Below are 21350 nucleotides of genomic sequence, written 5' to 3'. Positions count from 1 at the left end.
CCCCTGACACCGGCCAGGCCCCAAAACCAGAGTCCACGGTGAGACCCTGCAACGTAAACAGAGGAGGTGGGGGCGATTAGCAGGCTGACGCCAATGCATTCTGGGATTTGTTGTATTACTGTGTATGCGCTATACTGGCGCGGCGGCCAGCGGGCCACCTCTAATACATTTTTGAAATGATCTTGCGGGCCAAATATTTGGCCCGCGGGCCAGAGTTTGACATGTGTGTTTTACACCGTTATAGAGATTTGCATAGTAACCAGTGGGCATTGTTGTAAAAGGGGGGATTTTGAATTAAAGTTTGAAGGTGAAATTTTTGTTAATAAAGTAATTGTTCATCTTTACCCCTCTTTGTGGTTGCTGGTTTGATCTTGTAACAATAGAGAATTTAAAAAAAATAAAGTACACGAGTTAGAGTCCTTAAATTGAGTTTGTCGTTGAGGAGTCTGATGGCGGAGGGGCAGCAGCTGTTCCTGAACCTGGTGGGTGTGAGTCTTGTGGCACTGATACCTCTTTCCTGATGGCAGCAGCGTGTGCTGGATCCTTGATGATTGTGGCTGTTCTCTGACGCCAGCATTCCCAGTGGATGTTCTTGATGGTGGGGAGGGTTTTGCCTGTGATGTCCTGGGCTGCGTCCACTACCTTTTGCAGTTTTACACTCAGGGGCATTGGTCTCCCCACACCAGGCCAGGATTCCTTGCTAATCACAGAGCACCTATGGCATAAGGATTACTTAAGGTGGTATGTGACTGGAAAGAAAACGTTTGAAAACCACTGCCTTATTTAGACAAGCCCTTGAAGAGTACAGACCAACTTTTGAATCTGTGATCAACAAAAGGGTACTTTAGAAAGGGTGCAGAGATTTACCAGGATATCACCTCATTTGGAGAATGTGTCTTATGAAACAAGGCTGACAGAGCTTTGGATGAGAGATGATAAGGGGTTCAGACAGGGTGGACAGCCAGCACCTTTTCCTCAGGGCGACAATAGCAAATACCAGGGGACATTTGTTTATGGGGAGTGGTGGAAAGTTTAGAGAAGATGTCAAAGGTTTTTTTTAAAAAAAAGTGCTGGAGGCTGGTACAACAGGGATGTTCAAAAGCCTCTATTTTTCATACACCCACGTGCCTATGGGTGTGAGGAAGATTTAGTTCAGTGTGGAGCACAACATTGTAGGGTGAAGGGCCTGTTCTGTTGTTATTTTAAATTATATTTACAGCACAGTAGATGCCAATTCCAGCCATTTAAACCGCTATGCTACCCGTGCCAAGGGTGGGAGGCACAGTTAGTGTAGAGCTTAGATTCGATTCACACGTTGTCTTTAAGGAGTTTGGATGATCACCTTGTGTCTGCATGACTTTCCTCCCACCGTTCAAAAAATATACCGGGGGGTTTGTAGGTCAATTGGGTGTGACCGGGTAGCACGGGCTAGTGGGCTGAAAGGCCTGTACCATGCTGTATGTCTAAATTAAACCCATGCCGCCCAATTATACCCAAATTGACCTAAAGCCCCTGTACGTTTTTGAAGGGTGGGTGGAAACCCACGCAGACACGGGAGAGAACGTACAAACTCCTTACGAACAGCGTAGAATTCAAACCCAGATTGTCGGTGTCGCGCCAACTATGCTCCCCAATTGTGTTTTTACATCGAGGTCTGATGAATGCTGTTTTATCCAGTTGTACAATTGAATGATAATAATAATCTTGAAGTTTCAGAGGCAAGAATGTAAGGAATCAAGAATTATTTTTATTGACATTTCACTGTATGTCAGGAGCTTTTACACAGCACATCACGGGAAAAGGGAAATAAAAGATGTGTGAAACTACCACTTGTTCCATTGGCAAATGGAGGCTTCAATGTATATGGGGACAGTAATGCAATGAAGCTACTGGCCAACACACCTTTCACTTTTTCTCTTCCTCCTTGTCCTTCTTGGCATCCTTCGATGTCTGAGACTGCAGGGAGCCCATGGCGTTGCGAATGGCTTCGTTGTTAGGGTCAACCCCCGGCAGGTTTTCCAGCACACTCTGCAGGAACTCTGGGTCCTCCATAACGTCGTAGTTGTCTTCTTCCTGTTAGCCGATTTGGGGGCAGGAGGATTGGATGCGGAAAAGTGAACCGATTTAAAAACTCCTCACCTCTGGTCAAATCAGAACCTGGTACACAATTTGAGCAGTTCCAACAATGCTCCAGGGGCCACGGGCTTCAGGATGGGTGTCCCTGTGTGCCAAGCCCATCAGTTATAGAACATTACAGCACAGTACAGGCCCTTCAGCCCACAATGTGGTGAGGTGTGAGATGATGCATGTTGGAAGGTCAAACCTGAAGACTGAGTACAGGGTTAATGGTTGGATACTTAACAGTGTGGAGGAACAGAGGGATCTTGGGGTCCAAATCTATTCATCTCTCAAGTTGCCAAACAGGTTGATAGGATAGTGAAGAAGGCCTATGGGATAGTTTTTTTTTGATAAGAATATAGAGGTCGGCATAACCCTACCTCATAACCCTCCATTTTCCTTTCATCTACGTGCTTGTCAAAGAGCGTCTTAAATGCTCCTAATGTACCAGCCACAACCACCACCCCTGGCAACACACTCCAGGCCCCACAATTCTGTGTAAAAAAAACACAACCCTGACGTCTCCCCTTAACCTCCCTCCCTTCATTGTGTACGCGTCCTCTGGTGTTTGCTACTCCCGCCCTGGGAAAAAGGCGCTGGCTGTCCACCTTATCCATGTCTCTCAGAATCTTGTTGACCTCTATTTATTCACCTCTCATTCTCCATCACTCCTAAAAGTCCCAGCTCTGCTAACCTTGCCTCATAAGACATACTTTTCCAATCCTGGTATATCTCCTCTGCACCATCTCCATAGCTTCCATGTCCTGTAATGAAGAAACCAGAATTGAACACAATCCTCATAAGTGTGTTACTCCACCTTGCAACGTCACCTCATGACTCCTGAACTCAATCCAATGATGAACAGGATCCCATCGGCCTTCTTAACTGTTCTACCAACCTTGAGAGATCTGTGGGTTTGAACGCCAAGGTCCCTCTGTTCTTCCACACTTCTGCCATTAACCATGTACTCTGTCTTCAAGTTTGACCTTCCAAAATGCATCAACTCACACTTATTCGGATTGAATTCCGTCCGCCACCTATCCATCCAACTCTACATCCTGCTGTAGCCTGCGACAACCTTCTATACAACTCCTCCAGCCTTTGTGTCATCCACAAACATCTTCACCCCTGGATGGTTCATGTTCCCATTACAACCTGGATCTGGTCTGGAAAACGTTACCTGCGTGGAGTGAAGGAGAACTGGACAGAACAAACAAGAATAATAGAAAGACCCAACAGGTAATTGAGACCATTGCTGCAGCTGGCAGCTAACTGACATCTACCACCATCTTGGCTGCTTGAAGAGTGATCGCCAGACCATCAGAAGCAACTCTGTGCTGGGCAATTCAGAATCCAAGTGAAACAGTCTGCAGATGCTGTGATTATAGTAAAATCACAGAAATGCTGGAGGAGCTTGGCCGCTCCCTCAGGAGGTAAAGATACATACCTGATGTTTTGGGCCTGAGCCCTTCCTCAAGGTATGAGTGAAAAGCAGGCAGGCGCCTGAAATAAAAAGCACTTCATCTTCAGCCTGGGCACTCTCCAACCAGATGCTATCTCCAGTTTCCATTAGCGCCCCTCCCCCCACCCCTCATCTCCTTTCCTCCTGGTCTGTCTCCTTTCACAGAGCCAAAAAACCTCTCCCCAATCAATTCCTACCTTTCCTCTTGTCATATCCAGTTGACAGTTTGTCTGTACATCTCCCAGCCTTTTAAAATAGAAGTTATAGCACAGCGCAGACCCCTCAGGGCTCGATGTTGTGCTGATCGACATATTCCTACCGAACAAAAACTACTAAACCCTTTCTACCTCATAACCTATTTTTCTTTCATCCATTTAAGAATCTCTTAAATGCCCCTCCACCACCACCCCCAGCAACACATTCCAGGCCCCCACAACTCTCTGTGTCAAATACTTGCCTCCGATATCTCCCCTAAATTTCCCTCCCTTCACTTATACAGATGTCCTCTAGTGTTTGCTACTCCCACCCTGGGAAACAGGCGCTGACTTGTCCACCTTATCCAGGCCGCTCAGAATCTTGTAGTAAGTCTCCTCTCATCCTTCTTCGCCTCCAAATAGAAGAGCCCTAGCTCATTCCAGGCATCCACAATTCTCCATCAGCACCTGCCTGCTTTTTAATCACATACCCTGAGGAAGGGTTCAGGCCCAAAGCGTCGGTTATATATCTTTACCTCCTTTGGACACACAAGACCGGCTGTGTTCCTCCAGCATTTCAGAAACAAAGACAGCCATTTTGATATTAGGATTGAGGAGCCGCAGGAGAGCTGGGGTTAAAAGTTGGCTTCAGGGAGTGTGAGCGAGGAGAGCACAGGATGGGAGAAATGGGCTGATGGAACTTAATGCAGACAAGTGTGAGGTGCTGCATTTTGGGAGTCAAACAAAGAAAGGACACACATGGTCACTGGGGGGGGGGGGGGGGGGTGGGGTCTGGGAATACAAATACATAAGTGGTGGATAGGGTTGTGAAGGGAACTTTTGGCATCAAAGTATCGAAGATAGGAGTTGTGTTGTACAAGACATTGGTGAGGCCAAATTTGGAGCATTGCGTACAGTTTTGATCACCAAACTACAGGAAAGAGATCAATAAGATTGAAAGAGTGCAGAGAAGATTGACTAAGATGTTGCCAGGACTTCAGGAACTGAGTTAAAGGGAATGGTTAAACAGGTTAGGAATTTTTTTCCCTGGAGTGTAGAAGAATTAGAGGAGATTTATAATAATGAGGGGTATACATAGAATAAATGCAAGGAAGCTTTTTCCACAGAGGGTTGGTGAGATACAAACCAGAGGACGTGGGTTAAGGGTGAAAGGTTTAAGTGGGAGAGTGGAACTGAAGAGGTGAATGCAGGCTCAATTTTAACATCTAGAAAGAATTTGGACAGGTACATGGATGGGAGGGGTATGGACTGGGCCAAGGTCAGTGGGACTAGGCACAGAGTAGAAGGGCCGAGGGGGCCTGTTTCTGTGCGGTAATGCTCTATGGTTCTAAACTTCTGTGAGAGTGAACGGAGTGGGTATACCTTGGCTGTTGCTTCCGAGGTGTCCATGGCAGTGCCAGCATCCAAGCCTGATAAATCAGCCGCACTCCCAAACTCTAAAGGAGAACAAAAGATCAATGCATTTCCTTGACTGGTTATAATGTAGTTAGGCCAGCTCACTGACCGATAATTGCAGTGATAGAAGGGTGTTACCAAGAGAGCACTCCACCTTTAGAACCAGATTTTTGGGTGAGATGTGTGCTCTCCTGGGATGCTCTGTCCGCTGTGGGGATTGCTCTAAGAGGAGAGTTCTTCCTGATGTGGTTTTGGGCAATACTTACTGTATAGACTATGTCAAAGTAGATTTCTTTAGACTATTTTTTAATGTTATATTTACTGGCTCGACTATTAGATGGACACTACTTTTGACCACGGTGACTATCTGCGTCAGCCGAGGCGCCGGGAGTGCCAATAGGCAGGTGTCTGGCACTGAGGCAAGAATCCGCAATCGAGGTATTGGGAGCTCCAACAGGTGGGAATCCAGAGTTAGTGACCAAGGCGTCGGGGGCTTCAGCCTGTGGAGACTAAAATAGCAGATATTTGGGTCAAAAATGGGGAGGGGGGGAGGGGGTCAAATTTTTCACGTGATATTTGGAAAATACCAGATTTTTGGCCCAAAAACACTGGAGAAAGAAAAAGTTGCTTCCTGTTGGACGTATTTTATGAATTTTGGGCTGCTGATCATGAAAATCGCTGTAATATTTCTTATTTTAGATCTAACCTCTTTTTGTGATTTCCTGTCATCTTTTAAGTCTTCTAGTATATTGCCCACAAAGCAAACTGTTTTGGTCAGTCTAAGCGTGCCTGGGCATGCACTCAGTGCAGGGGCATGCTTAATCAGGATAGCTGCAAGACAGGCTATAAAAGCAGCTCCCATATACAGAGGCTGTATATTATGGATTATGGATTGAACGTACATTCATTCATATGTCGTTCAGGCATGTTGCGAGTGTACTTAACAACAGCATTTATTGTCTTCGGGAAGATTCGACACAGCAGAAATTTCTCGTCAATCTTGCAACAGCTGCAATACATTCTGTTGCATTTGTGACAAGTCTACACTTAGGGCTCAAAGACATAGCATGACTGCACTTATTCAGAAACCCTATGAGCTCTACTTCGGTTGTAAAATTGGTGACCAAAACAAACCTTGGGCTCCTCACATTTGTTGTGCAACATGTGCAGTCAACCTGAGAACTTGTATCAGAGGGACATTATGTGATTAAACATAATAAATTCATTAAACTTCCTACGTGGGGGAGTCACGTGATGGAGTAGTGGCCGGACGGTGAACTCCAGCCCTCTCCAGAAAAGTCGGGAAAAACAAGAGAAAATACAAAGGCACAGAAATACAAGTTAAAGAAAAGTGAGTATAAAGGTGGAAAGAAGATGGAGACAAAAGGAGAAAAATCAAAATCAACAGAAAGAAGAGAGGAAGAGAAGACAACGGAGGAAAAAGGTGAAGGCCTTACCTGTCCGAAGAGGCCCGCTGTGGAGAGAGGAGCCCACTACCTCAGGTCGGTGGAAAAAGAACTACATCAATGGCTCACAGAGCCGAGTAAAAGTGCGCTACCGCGCATGAAAAAAAACACACCGACGGGAGGGGGGACCAGCTGGGGAGTCGATCTCCACAGCCGGCAACGACAGCTGCAGAACACCTGCAGCAAGAAGAGACCACAGAAGACAATAGAAACAAGAAAGAAGAGGAGGAAAGGGCACCAAAGAAACAACAGATGGCCAACCCAGAGGAAGAAGAAGAGGAAGAATACAGTGAAATAGATAAAGGGAAAGGCAAGGTAAAGGATATACTTGCTCTTGTTAGAGGATACATGGAGTCATTTAAAGAATGGCAAACACAGGAATTCAATGATTTAAGAAGAAGAATAAACAACACAGAAGAGAAAGTGAATAAAATAGATATGACCTTAACAGAAATGGGGAAAAAAATGGACAAGATGGAAGAACGGGCAATAGCAGCAGAAATGGAGGTAGAAGACTTAAAAAAGAAATTGGAGGAATCTAATAAAAAACTAAAGAGACACAAGAACTACTAGCTCAAAAAATAGATATAATGGAAAATTATAACAGAAGAAATAACATAAAGATAGTGGGCCTTAAGGAAGATGAAAAAGGCAAGAATATGAGGGAGTTTATAAAAGAGTGGATCCCTAAGACCCTAGGATGTCCAGAACTACAGCAAGAAATGGAAATAGAAAGGGCACATAGAGCATTGGCCTCTAAACCACAACCACAACAAAAACCAAGATCTATTGTAGTAAAATTCCTAAGATATACTACAAGAGAAAAGGTACTGGAGAAGACAATGGAAAAAGTAAGAGAGGGCAACAAACCACTGGAGTATAAAGGGCAAAAAATCTTCATTTATCCAGATATAAGTTTTGAACTCCTAAAGAAGAGAAAAGAGTTCAATACAGCAAAGGCGATTTTATGGAAGAAAGGATATAAATTTACACTGAAGCATCCTGCGGTATTGAAAATATTTATTCCAGGACAACAAAACAGACTGTTCTCGGATCCAGAAGAAGCACGAAAATTTGCAGAACAATTACAAAAATAGACTGAGGGATGAAGACGGGTAATGAGAGTAAAAATGATCACGGTTGATATGTATGTGGGTAAAGACAAAAATAGACTGAGGGATGAAGACGGGTAATGAGGGTAAAAATGACCACGATTGATATGTATGCGGGTAAAGAGGTATAAGAGTGAATAGAGACAATGAGCATACGTGAAAGTATCTGTAATTAGAGGAAAACATAGATAGTATAGACAAGAATTAATAAGGGAAGGTAATGGAATAGAGAGAATAAGGAGGGAATTAAAAGAGTGACCTTTGTGACATATGAAAAGTGAAATCTTTTCTGGGGGGGGCTGGGTGGGGGAAAAGAGCGGCCACTGCAAAATCAGTTGACGCTTGCGAGTGGATTCGCAAATCCAAATGGAGAGGGGAGATGTGGTTGTCCGACAAGGGATAAAGGACAACTCAGGAGGGGAAGGGGAGATTGGGGATAAAGAAGATAGAAATAGGAGAATAAGGAAAATGTTGGATGTTGTAGGAATGTTGTCTGGTAAAGAGTTGAAAATAAGAAAACAGAAATGGAAAAGGAGGAAAGGTAATGATGGAAAAACGGAAAGAGAAGATAAACAAAATATAAAATGGCTACGCTGAACTATATGACTTTAAATATTAATGGAATACATAACCAAATTAAAAGGAAGAAACTACTAAATTTACTGAAAAAGGAAAAAATAGATATAGCATTTGTCCAAGAAACACACTTAACTGAATTGGAGCACAAGAAATTAAAGAGAGATTGGGTAGGACATGTAACAGCAGCATCGTATAATTCAAAAGCAAGAGGAGTGGCTATATTAATTAGCAAAAATGTGCCATTTAAAATAGAAGAGGAAATAATAGATCCAGCAGGGAGATATGTTATGATAAAATGTCAGATATATTCGGAGCTTTGGAATCTACTTAATATATATTCACCTAACGAAGAAGATCAAAAGTTTATGCAAGATATCTTTTTGAAGGTAGCTAATACGCAAGGGAACATACTAATAGGAGGGGATTTCAATCTGAATTTGGATCGAACTATGGATAAAACGGGGAAAAAAATTAACAGGAAGAACAAAGTAACCAAATTTATAATTAAATCAATGCAAGAAATGAAACTTGTGGACATATGGAGGAAACAAAACCCAAAAGAAATGGAATACTCATACTACTCGACTAGACATAAAACATACTCAAGAATAGACCTATTTTTGTTATCAGCTAGTATGCAGGATAGAGTAAGAAAAACAGAATATAAAGCGAGAATGCTATCGGACCATTCACCCTTAATACTGACAGTAAAGCTAGAGGACATCCCTCCAAGAATGTATAGATGGAGATTAAACCCCATGCTACTTAAAAGACAGGATTTTAGAGAATTTATTGAAAAACAATTAAAAATGTACTTTGAAGTAAACACGGAATCAGTGGAAGATAAGTTTATACTATGGGACGCAATGAAAGCATTCATTAGAGGACAAATAATAAGTTATGCAACCAAGATGAAGAAGGACTATAATCAGGAAACAGAGCAGTTGGAAAGGGAAATAGTAAACATAGAAAAAAAATTAGCAATAAAGGAAGATACAACCAAAAGAAGAGAATTGGCGGATAAAAAAATAAAATATGAAACATTACAAACATATAAGGTGGAGAAGAATATAATGAAGACAAAACAGAAATATTTTGAACTAGGTGAAAAAACAACAAAATCTTAGCATGGCAGCTTAAGACAGAGCAAACTAAGAAAATGGTATTGGCAACAAGGAAAAAAGACAAACAAATTACATATAATCCAAAAGAAATTAAGGAAAACTTTAGAGAATTCTATGAACAATTATACCGAACTGAAAACGAAGGGAAAGAAGGGAAAATAGATGAATTTTTGACTAAAACTGAACTACCAAAACTACAAATAGAGGAACAAAATAAATTAACAGAACCATTTGGAACAGTAGAAATACAAGAGATAATAAAAAAATTACCAAATAATAAGACACCAGGAGAGGATGGACTCCCAATAGAATTCTACAAAACATTTAAAGATCTAATAATACCGCCCCTCCTGGATGTAATCAACCAGATTGATGAGACACAAAACTTACCAGATTCATGTAAAACAGCAATAATTACAGTGATACTAAAACAAGGGAAAGATCCACTCTCACCAGCGTCATATAGACCAATATCTCTGCTAAACACAGATTATAAGATAATAGCTAAACTATTAGCAAACAGATTAGCAGAGCATGTACCGAAAATGGTAAATTTAGACCAAACTGGATTTATCAAAAAAGACGCACAACAGACAATATTTGTAAATTTATTAACTTAATTCATGCAGTAGAAGGAAATAAAGCACCTGCAGTAGCAGTTGCTTTAGACGCAGAGAAGGCCTTCGACAGAGTAGAATGGAATTACTTGTTCAAAGTATTGCAAAAATTCAGTTTACCGGAGAAGTATATTAATTGGATTAAAGCATTATATAAGGGACCGTTAGCAAAAGTGACAGTAAATGGACATGTATCAAAGCAATTTAACTTAAGCAGGTCAACGTGGCAGGGATGCCCACTATCCCATTATTGTTTGCGCTAGCTATAGAACCACTAGCAGAATCGATAAGAATAGATAATAATATAAAAGGAATAAAAATAAAAGACAGGGAATATAAAATCAGTCTATTTGCGGATGATGTGATAGTGTACTTAACAGAACCAGAACTATCAATAAAAGAACTATATAAGAAATTGAAGGAATATGGAGAAGTGTCGGGATACAAGATAAACGTAAATAAAAGTGAAGCAATGCCTATGAATAACGCGGATTTCTCAAAATTTAAGAAGGAATCTCCATTCAGATGGCAAATGCAGGCAATAAGATACCTAGGTGTACAAATAAACAAAAATCTAGGCCAATTATATAAACTCAATTACAATCCACTAATGAAAAAATTACAGGACGATTTAGAGCATTGGAAAGAGCTACCACTAACACTGATAGGAAGGATAAACTGTATTAAAATGAACATTTTTCCAAGGATACTATACTTATTTCAGGCATTGCCAATATAACTGACAGAAAAATTCTTCAAAGAGTTAAAGAAAATAATAAGGAAATTTTTATGGAGGGGGGGAAACCGAGGATAGCACTAGATAAATTAACAGAATGGTATAAACAAGGAGGCTTACAATTGCCAAACTTCAAAAATTATTATAGAGCCGCACAATTAAGGTACCTATCAGATTTTTATCAAACAAGGGAAAAACCAGACTGGACGAGACTAGAATTAGATAAAATAGGGGAAAAGATACCTGAACACATATTATATAAATGGGATGAAAAATTGGTACAACATAGAACTTCTCCAGTATTACACCATCTCCTCAATATATGGAAGAAGATTCATGTAGAAAGAAATAAAACAAATTATCAATTACCAAAACTAATATTGACGCAAAATAAGCTACTCCCTTTTACAATAGACAACCTTTCCTTTAGAAAATGGGGAAAAAAAGGGATTAAAAGAATAGAAAATTGTTTTTCAGGAAGTAGATTCTTATCCTTTGAACAAATGAGAGATAAGTACAATATAACTGGAGATACAGCGCTGGCATATTACCAACTGAGATCCTACTTGAAAGATAAATTAGGAAGCAATTTGAGTTTACCAGAGGGAAGTAACCTTGAATATGTGATTACAGATACAATGTTAATCAAAAGATTTATAACAAGAAAAGGAGAATGAGGAAACAAATGGTAAAACTAAACAAAAATGGGAACAAGATTTAAATATAAAGATAAAAAAGGAAACATGGGAGAAATTTATGTTCTGGAACGATGAGAAATACAATAAATACGAGGCTGCATATGATACAATATAATTGGTTACACAGACTATACATTACACCGCAAAAGTTAAATAAATGGGACCCAACAGTATCTGATAGATGTTTTCGATGTAAAAAAGAAAGGGGAACAACAATTCATGCAATCTGGACATGTGAGAGAGTAGAAAAATTTTGGGATGATCTCAATCAGATATTAAATAAAATAACAGAAAACAATATATCAAAGAATCCAGAGATCTTTCTCCTAAGTAACATAAAAAACAAAGAATTTGGAATTGACTTGGAAGATGCACAAAAAAGATTTGTTAAGATAGCTCTAGCCGTAGCAAAAAAATGTATTATGTCAACCTGGAAATTGGAAGATAATTTTAAAATACAACAATGGTATATAGAAATGAATAAATGTATTCCATTAGAAAAAATAACATATAGTTTAAGAAATAATATTGAAGTATTCGAACAAGTATGGGAGCCTTACATTAAATACAATAGCGAAAACCTACCGGGGACAAACATTACCTAAGTTGATGGAAGGAGAAGGAAAGAATGGACTCTGTAGAATTTCTGGTGTATTTTTGTTGAATGACAACATTGTCTGACTGAATTAATGCAACCTAGATTGTATACCTAAAATGGATGAGAGGGGGGGGTGGGGGGGTGGCTTGGGAGGAGGGGGGGGGGGGAGAAAAAGTCACTGTAAATGGGTGAAAAAAAAAAAGTGTATATCATGGCTATAAAAAAATTTAAAAAAAACTTCCTACGTGATGCAGCAAATCTGAAATCATTTTTGTGATCAAGTTATCTAGTGTAATCCACAATTTTTTTTGCAGGAAGCAAATCTTTTCAAAAAGTTTGTTGTCCAGTGAAATACGGGGATCGACTTGTATACGAGTATATACGGTATTTGTAAGCCAGTGTTAAAAAAAAATACACAGGTCAGTTGTGACTGTCTTTTCTGTGGGCAAGCTGGTTGAACCATTTCCTGTTTTAGAAGCTGACACTATGAATGAGCTTCACTGCCAGCACAGCACTCGGGTATGTTCTGAGGATGTGAAAGGTGTGGAAGAATGCAAGTTTGTTTGGAAACCACCAGGAAAATGGAAGGGGACTGGACAGAGGAGAAAATTTTCAAAGAAGGGAAGAAATTATCAATGCCTTAGGGCCAGGTAGAACGACATTCAATGTTTAGGGTCTGAGTGTTTAGCAGGATCACTGTGCAGGATGCACGAGATTTAGGGGACACACTGTAGGCCGGTGTTAAGGATCCCATAGTGTGGTTTGAAAGGAATTAGGGATCGAGAACCCTGGTTGAAGAAGACGGGGTGAGAATTTTTTTAAAAACTCCGTGCTGGTACCTGCTGCCTGGAGAGACATCTGCATGGCGTAGGCAATCTGTTCATCCTCAGTCATGCTGCTTATATCTGGTACCCCTGTTTGCGGGGACTCCTGTTGGCTTATTGACATCTTCAGCAGGGCATCATCTGGCTCTAAATAAATAAGAATTTATTGTCACAAACGTCATGAAATTCGTTGTTTTGCGGCAGCGTCACAGGTGCAAATATTGCCATAAATTGAATTTAAATCAATAAATTAGAGCAAAAGAAGAGAAAAGGGAGGCAGTGTCTGTTGGACATTGTCCATTCAGAAATCTGATGGCAGAGTGGAAGAAACTGTTTTAGTTACGTTAGTTAATTTTCAGGCTCCTGTCCCTCCTTCCCCGATGGTAGCAGAGTGAAGAGGGCACGACCTGGGAGGTGGGGGTCCTTGACGATAGAGGCTGCCTTCTTGAGACACCTCTTGTAGATGTCCTCAGTGGGGTGAAGGTTGACCATGATATCGCTGGCCGAGTTCACAACTCTCTTGTCGCCTTTTCCTGTCCTGTGCTTTGGCACCTCCGTATCTAACAGTGATGCTACATGGAGACATCTTTCTACATGAATCTCAGCCAGATCATGAAAGCAGTGAAAACCAAGGGAGATGGTAGGAACACCAATCTTCACACAAGGCTGCGTATAAGCTCTCAGGGTGGATCTGCTCTTGGACAACCACTGAACACACACTCAAGAGCACGGTCTGGGATTGTACCTTATGCTCTTGACACGGTGCACCGCAATGGCATACCCACACATTACTTAATTCATTGTCAAGGTGGTGAAAGCTGATTCCAAAATGTGATTTGGGCAAAATTTCTGAACACAAGAACTTAACACCTGCTGCTGACAAAAAGCTGAGGTAAAATCATGAAAGTCTGCGGACACCGTGGTTGAATTTAAAACACAAGGCTGGAGAAACACAGCAGGTCAAACAGTGTCCTTTATTTATCAGAGATAAAGATGCAGAACCAATATTTCGGGCTGGAGCCCTTCATCAAGGGCTCAAACCTGAAACAGGGTTATCTATCTTTACTTTTGCTATATGAAGGATAGTTTGACCTGCTGAGTTTCTCTAGCATTGTGTTTTAACTGACATAAAGCAGAGGGCAGGAGTGGGATCCACCATCGTTGCTCTTTCAAGTGTTCAGCGTTCTCTGCTGCACTGTATGCTTCGTCAACCCGATGACACAGGGAACCAGAAGTGACGCTACCAACATGGATGGATCAGATGGCCCCAGCAGACTTGGACCCAGGAGCCTCACCTTCTCCGGTGGGGGTGACGATCCCTGCCTCCACGGCAGAAACAGCTGCTGCTCGCCTGGCCTCCTCCTCCTGTCGCTGACGTTGTTCCTCCATCGACACACGGAGAGCCTGTGCAGAGGGAGGGAGAGGTGCGGATGAAGGGACACCGTGTTTCCAATCATACCCCCCGCATGTCTAATGTGCCCACTGGCCAGCATGGTTCTTCTGCAAACAAGCTCTGCATTGTCCCACCCACTGCATTGCACTAGCCCAAGCACCATCCCACTCACTGCATTGTGCTAGCCCCAGCACCATCCCACCCATTGCATTGCACTAGCCCTGGTAATGTCCTTCCAATTGCATTGCGCTAGCCCCAACACCATCCCACCCACTGCATTGCACTAGCCCTGGCAATGTCCTTCCCATTGCATTGCGCTAGCCCCAGTACCACCCCACCCACTGCATTGCACTAGCCCTGGCAACATCCTTCCCACTGCATTGCGCTAGCCCCAGCACCATCCCTCCCACTGCATTGCACTAACCCCAGCTCCATCCCTCCCACTGCATTGCACTAGCTCCAGCTCCGTCCCTCCCACTGCATTGCACTAGCCCCAGCTCTGCCCCTCCCACTGCAGTGCACTAGCCCCAGCTCCATCCCTCCCACTGCATTGCACTAGCCCCAGTGCTATCCCTCCCATTGCAATGCACTAGCCCCAGCGCTGTCCCTACCAGCAATTTACAGCAATTGGGGGGGGAGCACCTCCAACTGAATTGAAGGACAGGATAAACCACGATCCTTAACTCAGAGATCCGGGGGCCCCAAACATGCTCCAATTCTTCAAGGTCCTACAAAAGAGAAACAGAAAACAACTTCTGCTTACCAGAGCCAATTCAGGGTCAGCACTTGGGTCCACTCCAAATTCAAAGTCACTGGCTCCAAGTCCCAGCATGGTCCCCCCTTCCCCAGCCAGGATGGGGGAACTGATGAGAGCATCAGCGAGGCTTGGGCCTGGAGGCACCGTCACCAGATGGGAACCTGTTCCATCCTTTCCATTCAGTGCATTGATGAACGCTGTTAACTTATCTGTATTTGATTCCTGAAGAGAACACAGAACAAAGTAGGTTGGTTCAGGAGCATGGCTCACCATTGCTTCCTTACCCTTTGCTGACAACTAACTCCCCAGGGATAGAATTAGGATCTGTGTGGCGCAGTATGACAACAACAACACTATCTGCAAATCCGGTCATGATCGAGTGCACTCAGGGAGGTGAGCCAGCGGCGAGGAGATTCAGTGCGTCGCTGAAGACTCTGAAACTTCTACAGGTGTACCGTGCAGAGCATTCTAGCCGGTTGCACCTAGAGGTGTCAACACTCAGTACCCGAAAAAAACTCCAGAGGGTTGTTAACTCAGCCTGCAACATCACAGGCACCAGTCTTCACTCTATCGAGGCAGTGTCTCTACAAAAAGAGCAGACTCGATCCTCAAGGTCATGCCCTCTTAACTCTGCTACTATCAGGAAGGAGGTCCAGGAGCCTGAAGACAAGCACCCAGCAGCACAAGGACGGCATCTTCCCCTCCGCCGTCAGATTCCTGAATGACAATGAACCCCTTACATTGACTTCCTCTTGCACTATTTTTATTTATTTGTACAGTGTTTATAGAAATGTTTGCACCGTGACGCAGCAGCAAAGCAACATATTTTGTAACATGTTCATGACAATAAATTCTGATTCTGATAAAGGGGGGCAATGAGTTGGCCTACAGGATGGAGACTGAAAACTTGGCCGAATGGTGCACCGTCAACAACCTCACACTTGGAGGAGTCACGTGATGGAGTAGTGGCCGGTCAGGGAACTCCAGCCCTCTCCGGAAAAGTTGAAAAAAAATACACTAAACACAAAGGCACAAGAATAAAAATTAAAACAAAGTGAAAGTCAAGGTGGGAAGAAAATGGCAGCGAAGAAAGAAAAGTCGAAAGCAACAGGAAGAAGAGAAGAAGAACGTCGGAAGAAGAAGGTGAAGGCCTTACCTGTCCGAGGAGGCCCGCCGCGGAGAGAGAAGCCCGCTCCCTAAGGTCAGTGGAAGTCCGGAGCTCGGGAATACAAAAATAGCTCGCGGAGCCAAGTTAAAGTGCGCAACCGCGCATGACAAAAAAAACACTGACGGGACGGGGGACCAGCTGAGGAGTCGATCTCCACAGCTGAGGATGACAGCAACGAGAACAAGAAAGAAGAGAGTAAAAAGAAAACAAGGAAACAACAGATGACCAACCCAGAGGAAGAAGAAGAAGAACATAGAGAAATGGAAGAAGGAGTCACGTGATGGAGTAGTGGCCGGACGGTGAACTCCAGCCCTCACCAGAAAAGTCGGGAAAAACAAGAGAAAATACAAAGGCACAGAAATACAAGTTAAAGAAAAGTGAGTATAAAGGTGGAAAGAAGATGGAGACAAAAGAAGAAAAATCAAAATCAACGGTAAGAAGAGAGGAAGAGAAGACAACGGAGGAAAAAGGTGAACGCCTTACCTGTCCGAAGAGGCCCGCTGTGGAGAGAGGACCCCACTACCTCAGGTCGGTAGAAAAAGAACTACAACAATGGCTCACAGAGCCGAGTAAAAGTGCGCAACCGCGCATGAAAAAAAACACACCGACGGGAGGGGGGACCAGCTGGGGAGTCGATCTCCACAGCCGGCAATGACAGCTGCAGAACACCTGCAGCAAGAAGAGACCACAGAAGACAATGGAAACAAGAAAGAAGAGGAGGAAAGGGCATCAAAGAAACAACAGATGACCAACCCAGAGGAAGAAGAAGAGGAAGAATACAGTGAAACAGATAAAGGGAAAGGCAAGGTAAAGGATATACTTGCTCTTGTTAGAGGATACATGGAGTCATTTAAAGAATGGCAAACACAGGAATTCAATGTTTTAAGAAGAAGAATAAACAACACAGAAAAGAAAATAAATAAAATGGATATGACCTTAACAGAAATGGGGAAAAAAATGGACAAGATGGAAGAACGGGCAATAGCAGCAGAAATGGAGGTAGAAGACTTAAAAAAGAAATTGGAGGAATCTAATAAAAAAACTAAAGAGACACAAGAATTACTTGCCCAAAAAATAGATATAATGGAAAATTATAACAGAAGAAATAACATAAAGATAGTGGGCCTTAAGGAAGATGAAGAAGGCAAGAATATGAGGGAGTTCATAAAAGAATGGATCCCTAAGGCCCTAGGATGTCCAGAACTACAGCAAGAAATGGAAATAGAAAGGGCACATAGAGCATTGGCCCCTAAACAACAACCACAACAAAAACCAAGATCTATTGTAGTAAAATTCCTAAGATATACTACAAGAGAAAAGGTACTGGAGAAGACAATGGAAAAAGTAAGAGAGGGCAACAAACCACTGGAGTATAAAGGGCAAAAAATCTTCATTTATCCAGATATAAGCTTTGAACTCCTAAAGAGATTGGGGATAAAGAAGATAGAAATAGGAGAATAAGGAAAATGTTGGATGTTGTAGGAATGTTGTCTGGTAAAGAGTTGAAAATAAGAAAACAGAAATGGAAAAGGAGGAAAGGTAATGATGGAAAAACGGAAAGAGAAGATAAACAAAATATAAAATGGCTAGGCTGAACTATATGACTCTAAATATTAATGGAATACATAACCAAATTAAAAGGAAGAAACTACTAAATTTACTGAAAAAGGAAAAAATAGATATAGCATTTGTCCGAGAAATGGAAGAAGAAGGGAAAGGCAAGACAATGGATATTTTTTTTTAAAGAATATATGGAATCAGTAAAAGAATAGCAATTACAAGAGTTTAGTGAAATAAAAAGAAGAATTAAAAGTACAGAAGAAAAAATGAATAGATTAGAGATGGTCATGTCAGATATAGGAAAAAGAGTGGACAAGGTGGAAGAACGAGAAACAGCCGTAGAAATGGAAGTAAAGGACTTAAAAAAGAAATTAGAAGAACCTAATAAAAAAGTTAAAGAGACACAAGAGCTGTTAGCTCAGAAGATAGATATAATGGAAAATTATAATAGAAGAAATAATATAAAGATAGTGGGCCTTAAGGAAGATGAAGAAGGCAAGAATATGAGAGAATTTATAAAAGATTGGATCCCCAGGGTCCGAGGAAGACCAGAATTACAGGAAGAGATGGAAATAGAAAGGGCACATAGAACATTAGCCCCTAAACCACAGCCACAACAAAAACCAAGATCCATTTTAGTAAAATTTTTAAGATATATAACAAGAGAAAATATATTGGAGAAAGCAATGAAGAAAATAAGAGAAGACAAAAAGCCACTGGAATACAAAGGTCAAAAAATTTTTTTCTATCCAGACATAAGTTTTGAACTCCTGAAGAAGAGAAAGGAGTTTAATATAGCAAAAATGATCCTATGGAAAAAAGGATATAAATTTATGCTAAAGTACCCAGCGGTACTTAAAATAGTTATTCCAGGGCAGCAAAACAGACTATTCTCGGATCCGGAGGAAGCACGAAAATTTGCAGAACAACTACAAAACAGGCAGAGAGATGAAGACATGTAACGAGAGTAAAAATGACCACGAACTATATGTATGTGTGTATATGGGTGTGTTTTTTATATATATATATATATATGTATGTGTGTATGTATATATGTGTGTACATGAGTGTCGACCTCTGCAGAGGTCGACAGCATCGAGTCCACGCTGCTGAAGATCCAGCTGCGCTGGATGGGTCACGTCTCCAGAATGGAGGACCATCGCCTTCCCAAGATCGTATTATATGGCGAGCTCTCCACTGGCCACCGTGACAGAGGTGCACCAAAGAAAAGGTACAAGGACTGCCTAAAGAAATCTCTTGGTGCCTGCCACATTGACCACCGCCAATGGGCTGATAACGCCTCAAACCGTGCATCTTGGCGCCTCACAGTTTGGCGGGCAGCAGCCTCCTTTGAAGAAGACCGCAGAGCCCACCTCACTGACAAAAGGCAAAGGAGGAAAAACCCAACACCCAACCCCAACCAACCAATTTTCCCTTGCAACCGCTGCAATCGTGTCTGCCTGTCCCGCATCGGACTGGTCAGCCACAAACGAGCCTGCAGCTGACGTGGACTTTTTACCCCCTCCATAAATCTTCGTCCGCGAAGCCAAGCCAAAGAGAACATGAGTGTATCCGTATTTAAAGGAAAATATATAGAGTATAGATAAGAATTAATAAGGGAATGAAAGGGAAGAGAGGAAGTAAGGAGGGAATTAAGAGAGTGACCTTTGTTATATATGAAAATTGAAATCTTTTCAGGGGGGGGGCTGGGTGGGGAGGAGTTATGGTCACTGCGAAATCAGTTGACAGATACAATGATAATCAAAAGATTTATAACAAATATGTATATTAAACTGCAAGAAAAGGAGAATGAGGAAACAAATGGTAAAACTAAACAAAAATGGGAACAAGATTTAAACATAAAGATCATTTTACAGAGCTACGATTTCTCTAATCTTGAAAAAAAATAAAGACCCGACCGAATGTTCTTCTTATAGACCTGTTGAATGTTGATTCTAAGATCTTCTCTAAAATTCTAGCGACAAGGCTAGAGAAGATATTATCATATATTATCTCTGAAGACCAGACTGGATTCATTAAAAATCGTTATTCCTCCTTTAATATTAGAAGATTGATGAATATTATTTACACTCCTTCACATAAGTCTTCAGAATGTGTTATTTCACTAGATGCTGAGAAGGCCTTCGATAGAGTAGAATGGCCTTATTTATTTACAGTTCTTGAAAAATTTAATTTTAGTCTGATATTTATATCTTGGATTAAACTTCTTTATAATTCCCCAGTTGCCTCGGTTTTTACTAATACCCAAAGATCGCCATATTTTCGATTATTTCGGGCCACCAGGCAAGGGTGCCCCCTTAGCCCTTTATTATTTAACTTAGCTTTAGAACCTTTGGCAATTGCTATCAGAGAAGCACCCAATATTACTGGTATTATTCGTTGCAGGGATATTCATAAAGTATCACTATATGCAGATGATTTATTGTTATATATTTCCAATCCTGAAAATTCTATTCCTGCAGTTTTATCTTTATTAGCCCAATTTAGTAATTTTTCGGGATATAAACTGAACTTAAATAAAAGTGAATTATTCCCTTTTAATGGATGGGTTCCTATTTATGATAGTTTGCCTTTTAAAATAGCTAGAGACCATTTTATATATTTAGGGATTAAGATTACTAAAAAACATAAAGATTTGTTTAGGACTAATTTTTTCCCTCGATTGGACCTGATCGGCAGTTTACTTACCAATTGGTCACCATTATCCCTATCCATGATAGGCCAAATTAATGCTATTAAGATGATGATCTTACCTAAATTTTTATATATATTCCAAGCTATACCTATTTTTGTTCCTAAATCTTTTTTTGATAAGGTCGATTCTAAATTGTCCTCATATATCTGGCAAAACAAGAATCCTAGATTGGGGAAAAAATATTTACAGAAATCTAAACTAGAGGGAGGGTTGGCATTACCCAACTTTAGAATTTATTACTGGGCAATTAATATTAGTTACTTAAGGTATTGGTTGAATTATTCAGAATTATCTCTAAATCCCCATTGGGTAAATTTAGAAATTAAACCGATACAAAATTTTTCAATTAGCTCTATTTTGGGAGCTGCTCTCCCTTTTACTCTTACTAAATTATATAAACAAATTGATAATCCAATGGCTAATCATACACTACGTATATGGTTTCAATTCCGGAGATTTTTTGGCCTAACTCATTTTATCTTGGAAACTCCTATTGTACTAAATTTCCTTTTTCATCCCTCTCTAATTGATCAAGCTTATTTACTCTGGAAAGTTAAAGGTATAACATGCTTTTCGGATTTATTCTTGGATAACTCTTTCATGTCATTTGAACAATTATCCATGAAATATGATTTACCTCGATCTCATTTCTTTCGATATTTGCAGATTAGGAGTTTCTTAGTTTCGACTTTACCCTCTTTTCCCAATCGGGAGACTACGACTGTTTTAGAGGATATACTATATTCAAAATTCCCTCCAAAAGGTGTGATATCTAAATTATATAATATAATTACAAAAATAAATTCTGGGAC

General features: G+C 41.2%; 1 protein-coding gene across 1 annotated transcript in view; it reads right to left on the bottom strand.

The window, feature by feature from the left end:
* Positions 1-1727: 1727 nt before the first annotated feature.
* The window catches only part of psmd4a (proteasome 26S subunit ubiquitin receptor, non-ATPase 4a), a 34151-nt gene continuing 14528 nt past the window's right edge, over positions 1728-21350 (bottom strand). The window contains exons 6-10 of the mRNA XM_069940381.1: positions 15101-15316; positions 14240-14348; positions 12960-13091; positions 5158-5231; positions 1728-2073 (exon numbers count right to left, since the gene is read on the bottom strand). Of these exons, the coding sequence (XP_069796482.1) occupies positions 1906-2073; positions 5158-5231; positions 12960-13091; positions 14240-14348; positions 15101-15316 (699 nt within the window). The 3' untranslated portion in view covers positions 1728-1905. The remainder of the gene's footprint in view (positions 2074-5157; positions 5232-12959; positions 13092-14239; positions 14349-15100; positions 15317-21350) is intronic.

The sequence above is a fragment of the Narcine bancroftii genome, chromosome 5 (assembly GCF_036971445.1).
Source record: "Narcine bancroftii isolate sNarBan1 chromosome 5, sNarBan1.hap1, whole genome shotgun sequence".
Lineage (NCBI taxonomy): Eukaryota > Metazoa > Chordata > Chondrichthyes > Torpediniformes > Narcinidae > Narcine > Narcine bancroftii.
Note: the sequence above shows the minus strand (reverse complement) of the source record. Positions and strands in the feature narration are given on the sequence as shown.